Source organism: Gallus gallus, chromosome Z (genome assembly GCF_016699485.2).
Source record: "Gallus gallus isolate bGalGal1 chromosome Z, bGalGal1.mat.broiler.GRCg7b, whole genome shotgun sequence".
In the NCBI taxonomy this organism is placed as follows: Eukaryota; Metazoa; Chordata; class Aves; order Galliformes; family Phasianidae; genus Gallus; species Gallus gallus.
In genome coordinates this window covers 16,425,563-16,438,404 of record NC_052572.1, presented here as the reverse complement: position 1 = coordinate 16,438,404, position 12,842 = coordinate 16,425,563, and the positions used below count along the sequence as shown (strand labels likewise).

Sequence of the window (12,842 nt, the reverse complement as noted above, 5' to 3'; positions counted from 1 at the left end):
AGCCTGATGCATTTCCAGATTTGCATTTTAGTCCCTTACCTAGATATGAACTATGATTTCTGTCCTGCAGAATTTTCTCAAACACATTGCTTGGAAAAGTAGTGACTCTGTTTGAAGACTCCTGAAGTACCGTTCCACTCCAGTCATAAGCCCCAACAGCACCCAGCAGCAGAACATCCTTTGGAAAGTAAAAACCAACACTTTAGAACTACTTGTTTCAGAAAAAGTGTAAACAACAACAACAAAAACACCACCAAAAAGCTGAAGTTACCATATGTAATTACATAAAACATCACTGTGTTTTGAGGTAGTAATGTGCAGTCTAATGACTACAAACAGCTGTAATTCACAAACTCATGTGAGTTGCTTAGTTTTCATTTGCGTGCTGGACCTCACTACCCTATTAAAAAGGATCTTCACCCTTCTATTGCAAGAGTAAAGGTGACAGCGTTAGTTCCTGGGCACTACAACCCAGGTTTCCTACACCTGGCTTCTGTAGAGCTGTTCTTGCTAAGCCTACACTTTTACAAACTCATGATCCTCGGAAGAGTGTCCAAATTTATTTAATCAAGATAATCTTAAAATTCATTAGCATGAAGAATAGGTCTGATTTATTATACTAATTTCTAAATGAAATATTATTTAAGCAGGTATTATTGCTTTTATAAATATTGGGGAAATTATTTTCTGACTTTATTTATATAGAGCTCAAGAAGACCAAGAGGTCAGTACCCAGAAATACACTATCATTACAGTATTGTTCCAGTTCTGAGTTATTCAGCTGTAGAACGTCAACTTCAGTGACTGAATTTCTCATGATAGGTGAACTCAAAAACTGATGAAAGCACTAGATTAACTTTATCAAAATCATTACAGTGAAGTGGTACGAATACATGTAACTGTCACTTAGCTTCACTTATGAACATATATTTTGTCTTTTTGAGAGAACACACCATATGTTAGAAGTTTTGTGCTTTTCCTGTAAAAAAAACGGAGGCTAATTTGACATTCTCCTGGTTATAACAATCTTAAAAAAATATCAATTTAGAATCTTACACTGTTGTGTTTCTATGCAATTATGTCTATAAAATTACACCTACTTATATCATTGAAAAATTAAATTCATATACCTTTTTTTCTGAGAAATACGCACTGAAGCCCACCTGTGACATTTCCATTTGAAATGTATCACCTTGATCTGTACCTGGTGAAATAAATGTTCACATACGGTTAACCCTACAGAAGCACAGAGAGAGATCCAATCCTGCTACCTATAAGTGCAGCTTTACCAAGACCCTACATAATTCCATCTTTTCTCCAATCCACCATTTCTGCTAAAACATTTACAAACAATTGAAATCAGATAAACGTTAAAATATATTCATATTTTACTGTCAGCTGGCTAACACTGCTGCATGGAGCCATCTTACAAGACTTCTCCAAAGGAGGCAGATGATACGGATGGCCTGGATCAGCCTGCATGGTACTGGCATTGTAGCTAATCAGTTTTTACATTCTGTGGGAAGCACTAGAAGTACAGTATATTTAACGGCTTTAGTAAGTGGGTATTCACAACTTTCCAATTAAATCTTTGACAACTGTTATAATTGTCTTCAAAATACTGTGACATGCAGGAATGTTTACTAAGCTAGTCAGGTAGTCAACATAAATACTCAGCAAAACTCTAGAAAGTGAAGCCCAACTGATTCACTTGAATATAAAAACACTGCAGCTACAAAAAGCTCTGTAGGATGAGCTGAGGCCAGGTCACATGTCTCCTGAGTAAGGCATAAATTAGACTTTAAAAAGCTGGGTGTCAGGGGGATGAAGTGCCTCTGGGCCACTGCTGGCGTACCCTCATCCAAAACACACAAGGACATGGATGATGCCAGGAACAGAGCCTAGCAGAAACCACACAGATTGTACTACTATAGCTTTTCAGCTTTGTAAAAAGTAACTCAATCTTCTGACTTGCTTTTTATCTCTATGCTTGCTTAACATGAACAGAAAAACACAAGCAGAAAGATACCTTTACTTGTCCAGTGACAGCAGCTGTAAAAAGATTTGGATGCACATGGACAAACCCTTGGCTGATGCCTGAAACTGAAGACTCAAGTGAAATTTTCAGAAACTGAGGAATCATTCCCAGTAACTTGCAGAAGAGTGAAGCTCAGGCTTATTAGGGCTTTAGTAGCTTGTGCAAACCATGGCCTCTGGGGAGCAGCAAGCAGCCTGCAGCTCCAGCTGCTCCTCCTTTTGACACCAAAGTGAAGACAAACAAAATTCTCACTCCTCAGCTGGGAGAATCTCATCTAATATTTCAGAGACATTGAGTATTTTACCTTCTATGCTAAAAATACGCTCTCCGAGTGTTCCTGCTTCTTCCAGTAGTGCAGCCTCAGATGACACATTAAAGAAATACTTTTCTGTTGGATGACTAGCAATTCCTTTGATTTCTTTAATTAAGTTTTTAGTATCAAGTTCATTCCTGATTAAGTATCCCAAAACCTTGGGGGAAAAAAAAAAAACAAAATAGAAAAGCAAGGGATATCATGTTATTACTCCATTTCCTTGTGTACCACTTGAGTAAGCATTCCATATATAACGACAAAAATAAAACTAATTTCATTTATATTAAAGAATTGCTAATGTTACTATATCTTTACAATGGACCACTCAGACAGGAAAAATACATAAACCAAAGCAAAGGAGAAAACTATTGATTGAATTAAAATAGTTTTGCTTTTTTAGCCAGTTAAAGAGGACCTATATTTCACTAATTCACGAAGACACATTTAACCAAATTTAAGTTACTGTGTTATTATATTATATTATTATTATATATAGAACACGCACCTTTACATACACACAATAGAATGATCTTTCCAAACCTGTCATAGCATAAGTAATTATAGGATTACTTACAGCAATGCCAAATCTTGTTATATTGTCTTCATTGCATCTACCTATCACAGTTTTCAAGTTGGAGCCATCATGCGATTCCCCGTCTGTCACAACAACCATTACTTTGGTGGCTGTAGGCCGTCCCCCTGACTCAGCTGAGAAGGCATGCTGTCTGTTATAAAACAGTTGGTTTACAAGATTGAAATTCACAATGGATGGAATTCTATGTATATATGTACTTCAATGAACACGTCTATCACTGACTTAGAAAAAGGAGCATCAGTATTTTGTAATACCAGGATAGCTAGGAACTGCCTCCACTGATTTCAAATAAAAAGGGATGACTATTAAGAGTATGCAAATTTGGACTCCACTGAAAGTTGATTCCTTCCCTAAATAAGATTTTCAAGACCACTTAGATTTCCTGCCACTTAGGCCGACAGCCCTGTCCTTGATCCAGTCACAAAATAGCACCTGCCTACTGAGAAACACACCTGTGTTCTATGTGTGTCCAGAATTCACAGTATCTCATTTAAATATTTTTCAATTTTTTCATGCTACTAATGATGCAGTGACAAACTGACGCCAGGCAAGAGACTTCATTTTCCCTATATTTAACAAACATGACCTTAAAACTTGGAATGTTACCAATTCCACTAAACCTTTGGAAATTTTCTACTACTTTCAATGATTTCATATATCTCCCAAAACTTTTTCAGTGATGTGAGATATATCTGTTGGGTACCAGAAATACTTAGAATCATAGAATGATTTGGGTTGGAGGGGACCTTTAAGACCATTCAGTTCTAACTCCCTGCTATAGGTATGGACACTTCCCTCTAGACCACACTGAACACCATCCAGCCTGGCCTTGAATGCTCCCAGGGTGGAGGCATCCACAGCCTCTTGGTGTCATTTGCCCTCAGCTTTATGCCATTTGCTTATTGAGTGTAGAGTTTAACACAAAGGATAAGGACTTGATTTCAGCAAGTTGAATTTACATTTCCCCGCCCTGCACTGCAGGGAATGCTACATATGTACCTGATGTACAGTTATTTGCATGTACCTATTTACAAATACACCTCCTCTGAGACTCTAAGGACTTGTGCTCTCAGAAAGAACAAAATTCAGGATGTGCTCCTTGCCTTGTGAGGTAAGTTATGACAGAAATCATACCACAGTAATCATCAACACATTTTACCTTGCATAGTCAATGGCTTTAAAAGTATTAGTCAGATCTCCTCCCTGTTGAAACGTTTTCTCTGTTGCATTAACAACATCATCCTTTGTTCGGTACTCATTCAACTTGAACACTACACGGGGATTATTAGCATACTGAATTAAACCCACCTATAAGTGAAAAATTTACATTAAATTATCACCTATTGCAATCACTTACATGGTATCATGATGCATATGTATTTGTCAAGAAGGAGCAGAATATCTGCAGATGCATACCATTTTCTTTCAACATATAAAACCAATTAATACTACCTAATTTGGAAAGCAAAAAAAAAAATCTAAATACTCTTGAATCTGACATCAGTTATTATGGACTACAACATGTTAATGCAAAGTATCTGAAATAGTAGGCATTTAAATGTTTGTTTGGTTACTTCTGGAAGAGCTAAGGGACAGCAGTAACAGAGTGAGCTTTGGGAAAAATCAGAAAATAGCAAGAGTTCTACAAGCTGGCAGCACCTCACTTTGATCTTCTGTAGGGAAGTCCAAAGGGTTAGTTTCTTGACAGCACTGCAAACCTTATTTACTTTCAGTACAGGTGAATACTATGGAAATATGTTAAGATGTACATGTAGCATGAAAGAAAAAAAGAAGGGAAGATAGTAAATGTAAGGTTCAGAAAGGACTCGTGACGCTGAGCAGAAAGCCTGACTTTTAAGCACCTCGCTTCCAAAGTAGCCCAATGAAGAAGGCAGCCTTTGGGAGAGAGATTTCCAGTGCCCAGACTTTGTTCCCAGAATTGTTTATGGAAAATGGACAGCTGCAAAGACAGAAAACGTTTAAAAACAGGAAACAAAATTTTCCTTACCATCATCAAATTAAAAGGAGAAAAGAACTCAAAAATCAGACAGTAATCAAGTGGGGAGAAACTCCTATTTTAAAGATACAGCAGTTGGAAAGTAAAAGCCATATGAAAACCTCCCAAAACAAACAAACAAACAACAAAAAAAGCAAACACACACACAAATCTGTTTTTACATATACCACATTTCCACAGACTACATTTTAATTATTTTTGTCTATCATATTATCTTATATATATAAAAGAGATCTGTGTCCATTAGGTATAATCTAGACTTCTATTTAAGATGGTCTGCATTTTGAATCAAATTACTAGTCACTTTTGGAATAACGTAGGTGTGAGATTAAAAAACAACCAACAAACAAAATGCCCAGTACTGAAAGATAAAGGACAACTGCATTATCTATGGCCTTGGGGGAGTTACTATTGTTAAGCTAAAACAAATGTGGTTTCCTTTAAAACTGTCAGAATTTGCTAATAAAATCCACTGCTTCCTTCCCATGACCCTTCTCCCAAGGTTGCATTTTACTTACCTGGGTTTTGTTAATGCCTATATCTAAACCTTGGACAAATTTCTTCAAAAATGCCCGTACAGCATCCCAGGGATAAATGCTGTTTGACTCATCACAAACCACTACAATATCTATGACGGAAGAACACTCTAAAAAAAGAAAAAAAAGTGGATATCACTCTCAATTTACTTACAAGTCTTTGGTGAAATCAAGAAGAGCATATCGAATCTCCAGTGCAGTGCCTCTGAATTCAGAGGAGTGAATCCAGATTCTTACCAGCATTAGATCAATATCAGTCAATCTTCATTTATGTCAGAAAGGCTTTTTTTAAGGCTCCATATACACATTTTTAAAAATCCCAAATTAAAGTGTCCCCAACACAATGTATCTTAATTTTGCTTGATCCATTTTTTTACTGAATCTGTTTTACAAATGTTGTCTTACTTTGAACAGCAGGAGAAAAGCTTCTTAGAATCTGGAAACTTGGGCTGATTTCAGAACAGACTCCTGTTGCATAGTGCTGGCTTCCACACTGCTGTGCCCACAAGGGGCCACAAGTCTTTAAAAGTAATAACAAAAAGAAATTATAAAATAACAAGTACTGGTCTCACTGCATCTATATACAAAAGCACAGTAAGCTGGATGAAAGGAAGATGGGATAAGATGAGCCCCCATGGGTTATCAGGCCAAGTCTCTTGCTATCACCACAACAATACCAGACAACTCCCTTCACGCACATTCTCATAAAAAGGACTCTACTTGTGGCCATCCTAATGCCTCCTTTGCAAGCTCCTTCCTGCAGAGCATTCATAGCTATAACTTCTAGGAGTGTGACATAGTATGCCAGGAACCTGTGCTGCTTTAATCCACCTGCTCTACAAACAATTGGCTAAAAACTAGAGTTCATTTTTGCATGTCGCTTTTAACCATGTGGAGAAGTTCTTCTATTAAACCAGGAGGTGGCATTATATCCACGAGCATCTTCATAGCTCCAGACAGCACGCTCTATTAGCACACACAGTGGCAGAACTGACAAGCCTTGTGATCACTGCATCTGCACATGGATTTATTAATTTGGGAAGACTTGTTCCCGAGGGAAATGAACTTTGCCAAAATATTTGCAAGTAGAGTTTTCTCATGGTCTCCCAATTGTATACAATCTGACTCAGCTGCAGGCTGCTGCTAAAAAGTTAAGTTTGGCCCCTGCCTTCCTCAAAAGTAAACTTGCTTTGCTGAAAATGATCTCTACATAAAGAAAATTTTTCAGCTGATTGCATAAAAGTGAGAACTCTGATCTAAGAAGGACTTCTACAAAGTAACTAGATGAAAAGACAAATACAGAGACAATACTTCATCATCAGGATATTTGGGAGGTATTTACTGAAAGAAAATTATATTAGGAATATGAGGAGAAAATATATGACCTTGGTCAATCAGTTCTGAAAGAAACTGTGTCCAGTTCTGGGCTCGCTGGTAGAAAAAAGACAGAGATCTCCTGGAGAGAGTCCAGCAGTCAAAAAGATGATAAAGGGCCTGGAACATCTCCCCTATGAGGAAAGGCTGGGTCTGTTCAGCCATGAGAAAAGAAGACTCAGAGGGGGTCTGATCAGTGTTTATAAATACCTAAGGTGCAGGAGGCAAAGGGATGAAGCCAGACTTTTCAGCGATGGTGACAGGACAAGGGGAAATGGCCACAAACTGAAGCATAGGAAGTTCTGCACAAATGTGCATGAGAACTTCTTCACAGTGAGGGTGACAGAGACTGGAACAGGCTGCCCAGGAGGGTTGTGTATTCTTCTTCTCTGGAGATATCCAAGACTGGCCTGGATGCCTCCCTGTGCAGCCTACTGTAGGGGGCCTGCATTGGCAGGGGGTAGGTTCCTTCCAGCCCCTACAATCCTGTGATTCTCTGAAATGATAGCTCCCATACAAATACTTTCTGATTCATCTATCCATTCTGTCAAAGTCAGAAGAGTCTGGATAACAGAAAATGCACCATCTCCACGTCAGAAGAGAAAGGAGACCAATAACATTACACTCTTGACAAGAATACTGAAAAGAAAAAAAAAAAAGCAATTAAAGGCAGAAATTAATAAAAAAAAATGACATGAATGTCAGACAGGATTACCAGTGGCAGATAGCATTAAAATATTCTAATATATTTCATAAGATGGCAATATTTCTAGACAAAAGAAACTAACTATACCTATGGATAAGTTCAAGCGTTCTACATTTTGCAGTCAGAGAAGCAAGATGCACCATTAGTGCAGGGGAAAACTGGTAGATAAGATAATATGAATTGATGAACTTGAAAAGTAGAATATCAGAAAGGTGCACAGATTTGCCCTTTCTTGCCCAAGAACTGATCCTAAGAACTGTGAATGCAACCCAGGAGTTCTCTGGATGTAAGAGACCAAGGAGCAGATGGATCAGGCACTGGCTGATTACAAGGTGACTCTAAGTGTGCATACAAGGCAAATGTGGCGCACATGGCCTGAAGGTATGTAACAAGAAGCACTTGCAGTTGAGACAGGGAAGCACTAAATACACTGCACTGTGTCCAGGAATGATTCATGTGAAATACAGCATATATCTGGTTTGTAATATTCAGTATTTAAAAAATCTCATTTCATCCAGAAACCTGTTTGTTCAGCAAAGAAAAGGATAAAAGAGACTATTGTGTTAAATAGAGAAGTGAGATTTTATATCCTGGGGATGGGTGGGAGCTCCTTCAAATTACCAAACAGCAGTGTCCCAAGAACAAACTGCTAGGAACATAGGCTGGAAGTTAAAAAAATAAAAATTTTTTAGCCATCAGAAGAGTGAAACTCTTAAACACTGTTCCAGCAGGACTAAGGATTTCTACAAAAAATGTCACAAGCATCTGCAAATGACTGCCTTGTTGTTTGGTTACTGTGGGAATCAATCACACAAAATCAAAAAGCTGAAGACACAGAGCCCTCATGCTGCAATACAGACATGCCAGGAGCTGAGCAGTCTGGTAAAAGCTCTCAAAAGAGAGCAGAGACAGGTGCATGAGAAGCAGCCATGGGAGGATGAAGCATGAGGTGGGTGGGAAGTCCTGAGCATGGTACAGAGAGCCCATCGCAGAGCCCAGTTCCCAGAGATGTGTCCCAGAGCGAAGTCCTTATTGGCAGCAACTTGCAATTAGGAGCAAAGACAGTCTGTACTTATTGTTCAATCCTAAGTGCATGTAAGTGACAGGGCTTTTGAAATTCAAGGTGGCTGAGACACAGATATGCACCCGTCTCTAATACTCGCTCTGTCAGAAAGAACTTTCTTTCCCAAAGATGTGGCAAATTGTCCACATCTTAGCATTCCACTTTTTTCCTGTGTGTTTTGCTTTGCTTTGGTACTTCATGCAATTTAGATTGTCATAGAATCATAGAATCGCTAAGGTTGGAAAAGATCCACAGGATCATCCAGTCCAACCATTCACCCAACACCAATGGTTCTCGCTAAACCATGTCCCTCAACACAACATCCAAACGCTCTTTGAACACCTCCAGGGTTGGTGACTTCACCGCCTCTCTGGGCAAGATTATCATCACTACCACATGAATCAGGAAATTCTTTTTAACTGAAAATGTTCATGTATTCTTACAAAATGCATTTTTTCCTTCATGAGATGTTTTATACTGCCTCTGTCACTGATACTGATTAAAGTAGTTATGCAGGGAACAGTGTTAATAGTAAATAGAAATATTACTCAAGAGACAGGATCACACAGTATCTCCTCAAGCCAGCAATCAAGAAGAGATCTGTTGCTGTACTCTTAACCTAAGTAACGTGAATAGAGCTGCTGAAAAGCTTGTAATTAAATCTGTTTTGATCTTCGTACTTCAGTGAACTGGGTTATATGGTGCTGAATATAAACATTTGAATAATTTCATGATTACTAGGAAGATGCAACCAAAAAATAACAAGCTTAAAGGGACTTTCAAACATCATTTTTCTGTACTGTTTCACTTGATTACCTACATATCATGTGTACATCATAAACTGGTATGTATCTACATTTCAAGAGTTTTCAAGCCTATGGATAAGAGCGTAAAACTGCACGCAAAACGAGCCTGAATTCACTCTCAATTACTACATCCCAATTTTACAGGCTCCTAGGAGCAGTTTGCAGAATATACACATAAAAATACAGATTTAACTAAAAACTGTGGAGAATTCTAGTTTCTTCATTGTCTTCGTGAATTTCTGCATCTACTGATGCATCCTCAATACATACCAAAAATCCTCCTGTTTTTGAGTTCTGGATCAGTGTCAAGCCAAGGTTCATGTCTTCCTTTATCTCAGTTACATTTGGAATATTTATTAAAGCTGAAAAATAAAGAAAAAAAAAGTGGCAAAATAGTAGCTGAGGAATAGAAGCAATTCAGTAAGTTAGAATTCCTTTGTGTCTCGGAATTTAACATGCTTCTTCCGAACACTTGCATAATATTTTAAGACAAAATAAACGAAAACTAATCTTTGTCATAAATTTGCTAGCTGGTAATAGACTTTAACTAAGCAGAGCCATTTAAAGTACCTGCTCCCAAGAGAGCTGAAGGCACAAGAGAGGAAGAAATTGTCTTCCTTTCAATGAAGCATTTTTGGCTGGCTTTGTAGATGCAGTTGAGCAGCTCCTGTTACATTCCTCAGGGTACTAGGGCTGCCCTTATCCAGTATCACACTTCAACAGAAATGTGAAAGGAACAGTGGAGAACAGATATGTCACCACAAATAAACATGAAGTACAAATCTTAGCTTCTCTAATGTGCACTATTTTCACCATATCCAAAAGGGAATCTCATTTTATACTTAGTCTATAAACACTCCACGCAGAAAAGGCTTCATATAATATATATGGACCAAATCAGATTCAAAATGAGAATGTAATAAGAATCTCCAAGTATTAAGAAAATGTCTTATAAATATTACTACTACTAACCCTGTTAATAGGGCTGCTACAAATGACTAAGAATATAAGTGTTTATAAAGGCAGAACCAAAAGTGTCCCAGAAAGGATATAGAAAACACTAATAATAATAGTAACCTTTATTATTATTATTATTATTATTATTATTATTATTATTAATATTATTATTATTTTATGAAGGTGCATGTGAACAGGAGGGACAACGACTGTTTACAAGGGTGGATAGTGATAGGACAAGGGGGAATGGTTTTAAACTGAGACAAGGGAGGTTTAGGTTAGCTATTAGGAGGAAGTTTTTCACCCAGAGGGTGGTGGCACACTGGAACAGGTTGCCCAGGGAGGTTGTGGATGCCTCATCCTTGGAGACATTCAAGGCCAGGCTGGATGTGGCTCTGGGCAGCCTGGTCTAGTGGTTGGTGACCGTGCACATAGCAGAGGGGTTGAAATTCGATGATTATTGTCGTCCTTTTCAACCCAGGCCATTCTGTGATTCTACGATTATTAATTAAAAATACTTGAAACAAATGACAGAAAGGTAAAAATAAAGCTCATGTCAGTATCATAAGGTCAGTTGTAAAAAATATGTGTAAACATTCACCAACAGTTAATTTTAGAACTCAGAAACAGTTAAGTGAAAAAGACAAGAGAAAAATATTTTTATTCTTCAAGGAGTCTGAGACCAGTGAATACTGATCTTGTCATTGAAAATGAAACTCCTCTGAATTCCTCTTAAGCAATATTCATGCTTACATTGTTGTTACGTGCTTTTGCTACTGGTCTTGCTAGCTTCCAACTGTTATTTCATTAGATAGGTTGGCCTGGTACAAAAATGAGGAAAGCCTCAATAATTGCAATGAGGCATCATTCACTGCAACTTACCTTGCAAGTTCAACTTCTTACATGTGGTTTTGGGTGTACCAACAGGACATGCATAGATATCTCCAGTTCTATTCACTGGATAGCCACTCCAGGGTGAGCCAACCAACAACCTGAAACAACAGGAATGCCATTACGTCTTTTACGATACCAAAAGGGTCAGCAGCACTGATGCAGTGCAAGCTGAGGGGATCAGGTAAGGAGGCTTCCACCAGATATAGCACCTAAGACTTTCAGGAGTTTTCTCCGGAGTTATTTGGAAGCTGGGTTTTACTTATACATTAATACTGTTTATAGATGACAGGCAACCCTGGTAGGAAAGCCTTTAGGAGTAGACTGCCCCAAACACTTATCCCATGGGTGTCCAACCTTTCAGCTAGCATGCACTGCACTGAGCAAAGAGGAATCGTCTTGGGCAACATGCATTTAGGTTGGACCAAAAGTAGTGCCTCCTATTTATTTTCATGGAAACTACAACAGCTACAAAGAGCACAGTAACACCATTTGATAGAGCAAGTTCTCAGCCACAAAGTTCTATTTTTCAACATAATCACCGCTGTTAGCTATGCATTTCAGCCAGCTGCAGTCATAACAATTTGCATCAGCGAAGGTGACACACTGATGTTGCCTCTGCTGAAACATACCTCACACTGCCTCACTGCTCACATTCACTGTTTGGGCTCCATAAGTGTTCAGCAAGCGTTAAGGAATGTCAGTGGGAGCCATTTTTTTCACATGGAGGAACTAAATGACACATCTTTACTTCATACGTTCTTCTGTATCAGACACCATTTTGTCAGACTGCTGCCATCTGTCACATGGCAACAAAATGTAATAGATAGTGTTGGGAAGGTTTACTCTGTAATGACATAACACCAACTTCCACCTTTGACATTGTGGGTCAACATCCTAAAATAAGAAGCATTACTTTCAGAGCAGCCCTCATAAAATATACAGTGTAATCAATGTATATAAGTAACCAAAACAAAACTGATTTTTTTGAAAGCAGCAAAATCACAAAATTGGTGGGCTATTTGACCCTGTTTCCGTGAAACTACCGCATCAGCCTTCCTCAATTGCAGCTTGAGCTGGCACTGCGTTGTTCCCTGTGTTCTGGTTTCAGCACTGAAAGGATTAATAGTACAGTGATGTTCCAGTGGTGCTGAATGACAGTTTCGAGCCCAAGCCAGGCAGCAGACAGCTGCACTAGGAGCTGTGGTGGGCCACATGAAGCCTGTGGGACCAGGGCTGGACCTGAAACTTGTACTGTTGCACTTGTGACACTGTGTCACCATGTCAGAAGAAATAAAGCTCAGATGTTAATATACACCAGTGCATACAAATTTAGAAATATATGCGCTGTGGAAGGAGGGACAAAGAAACAGTCAGGTAACAGTTAACTGCTTCCTTTTAAGTTATTATTTTAACCGATAAGAAGCACTTCCTACAGGATCAGCTCAGCAACAGTACAGTTCTTATGTCTGAACTTGAAAGCTGCCACACCTTGACAACACTGAGTAAGAAAGAAAATACTGCAGGTAATAACAGACTGCTGCGT

General features: G+C 38.5%; 1 protein-coding gene across 1 annotated transcript in view; it reads right to left on the bottom strand.

Annotated features, from left to right (window-relative positions):
* Positions 1–12,842, bottom strand: part of ITGA2 (integrin subunit alpha 2) — a 64,934-nt gene that overhangs the window by 28,699 nt on the left and 23,393 nt on the right. Inside the window, exons 3-11 of the mRNA XM_003642982.6 lie at positions 11,288–11,397; positions 9,719–9,810; positions 5,905–6,019; positions 5,482–5,609; positions 4,106–4,254; positions 2,926–3,076; positions 2,343–2,508; positions 1,131–1,204; positions 40–178 (exon numbers count right to left, since the gene is read on the bottom strand). Coding sequence (XP_003643030.3) covers positions 40–178; positions 1,131–1,204; positions 2,343–2,508; positions 2,926–3,076; positions 4,106–4,254; positions 5,482–5,609; positions 5,905–6,019; positions 9,719–9,810; positions 11,288–11,397 — 1,124 coding nt within the window. The remainder of the gene's footprint in view (positions 1–39; positions 179–1,130; positions 1,205–2,342; positions 2,509–2,925; positions 3,077–4,105; positions 4,255–5,481; positions 5,610–5,904; positions 6,020–9,718; positions 9,811–11,287; positions 11,398–12,842) is intronic.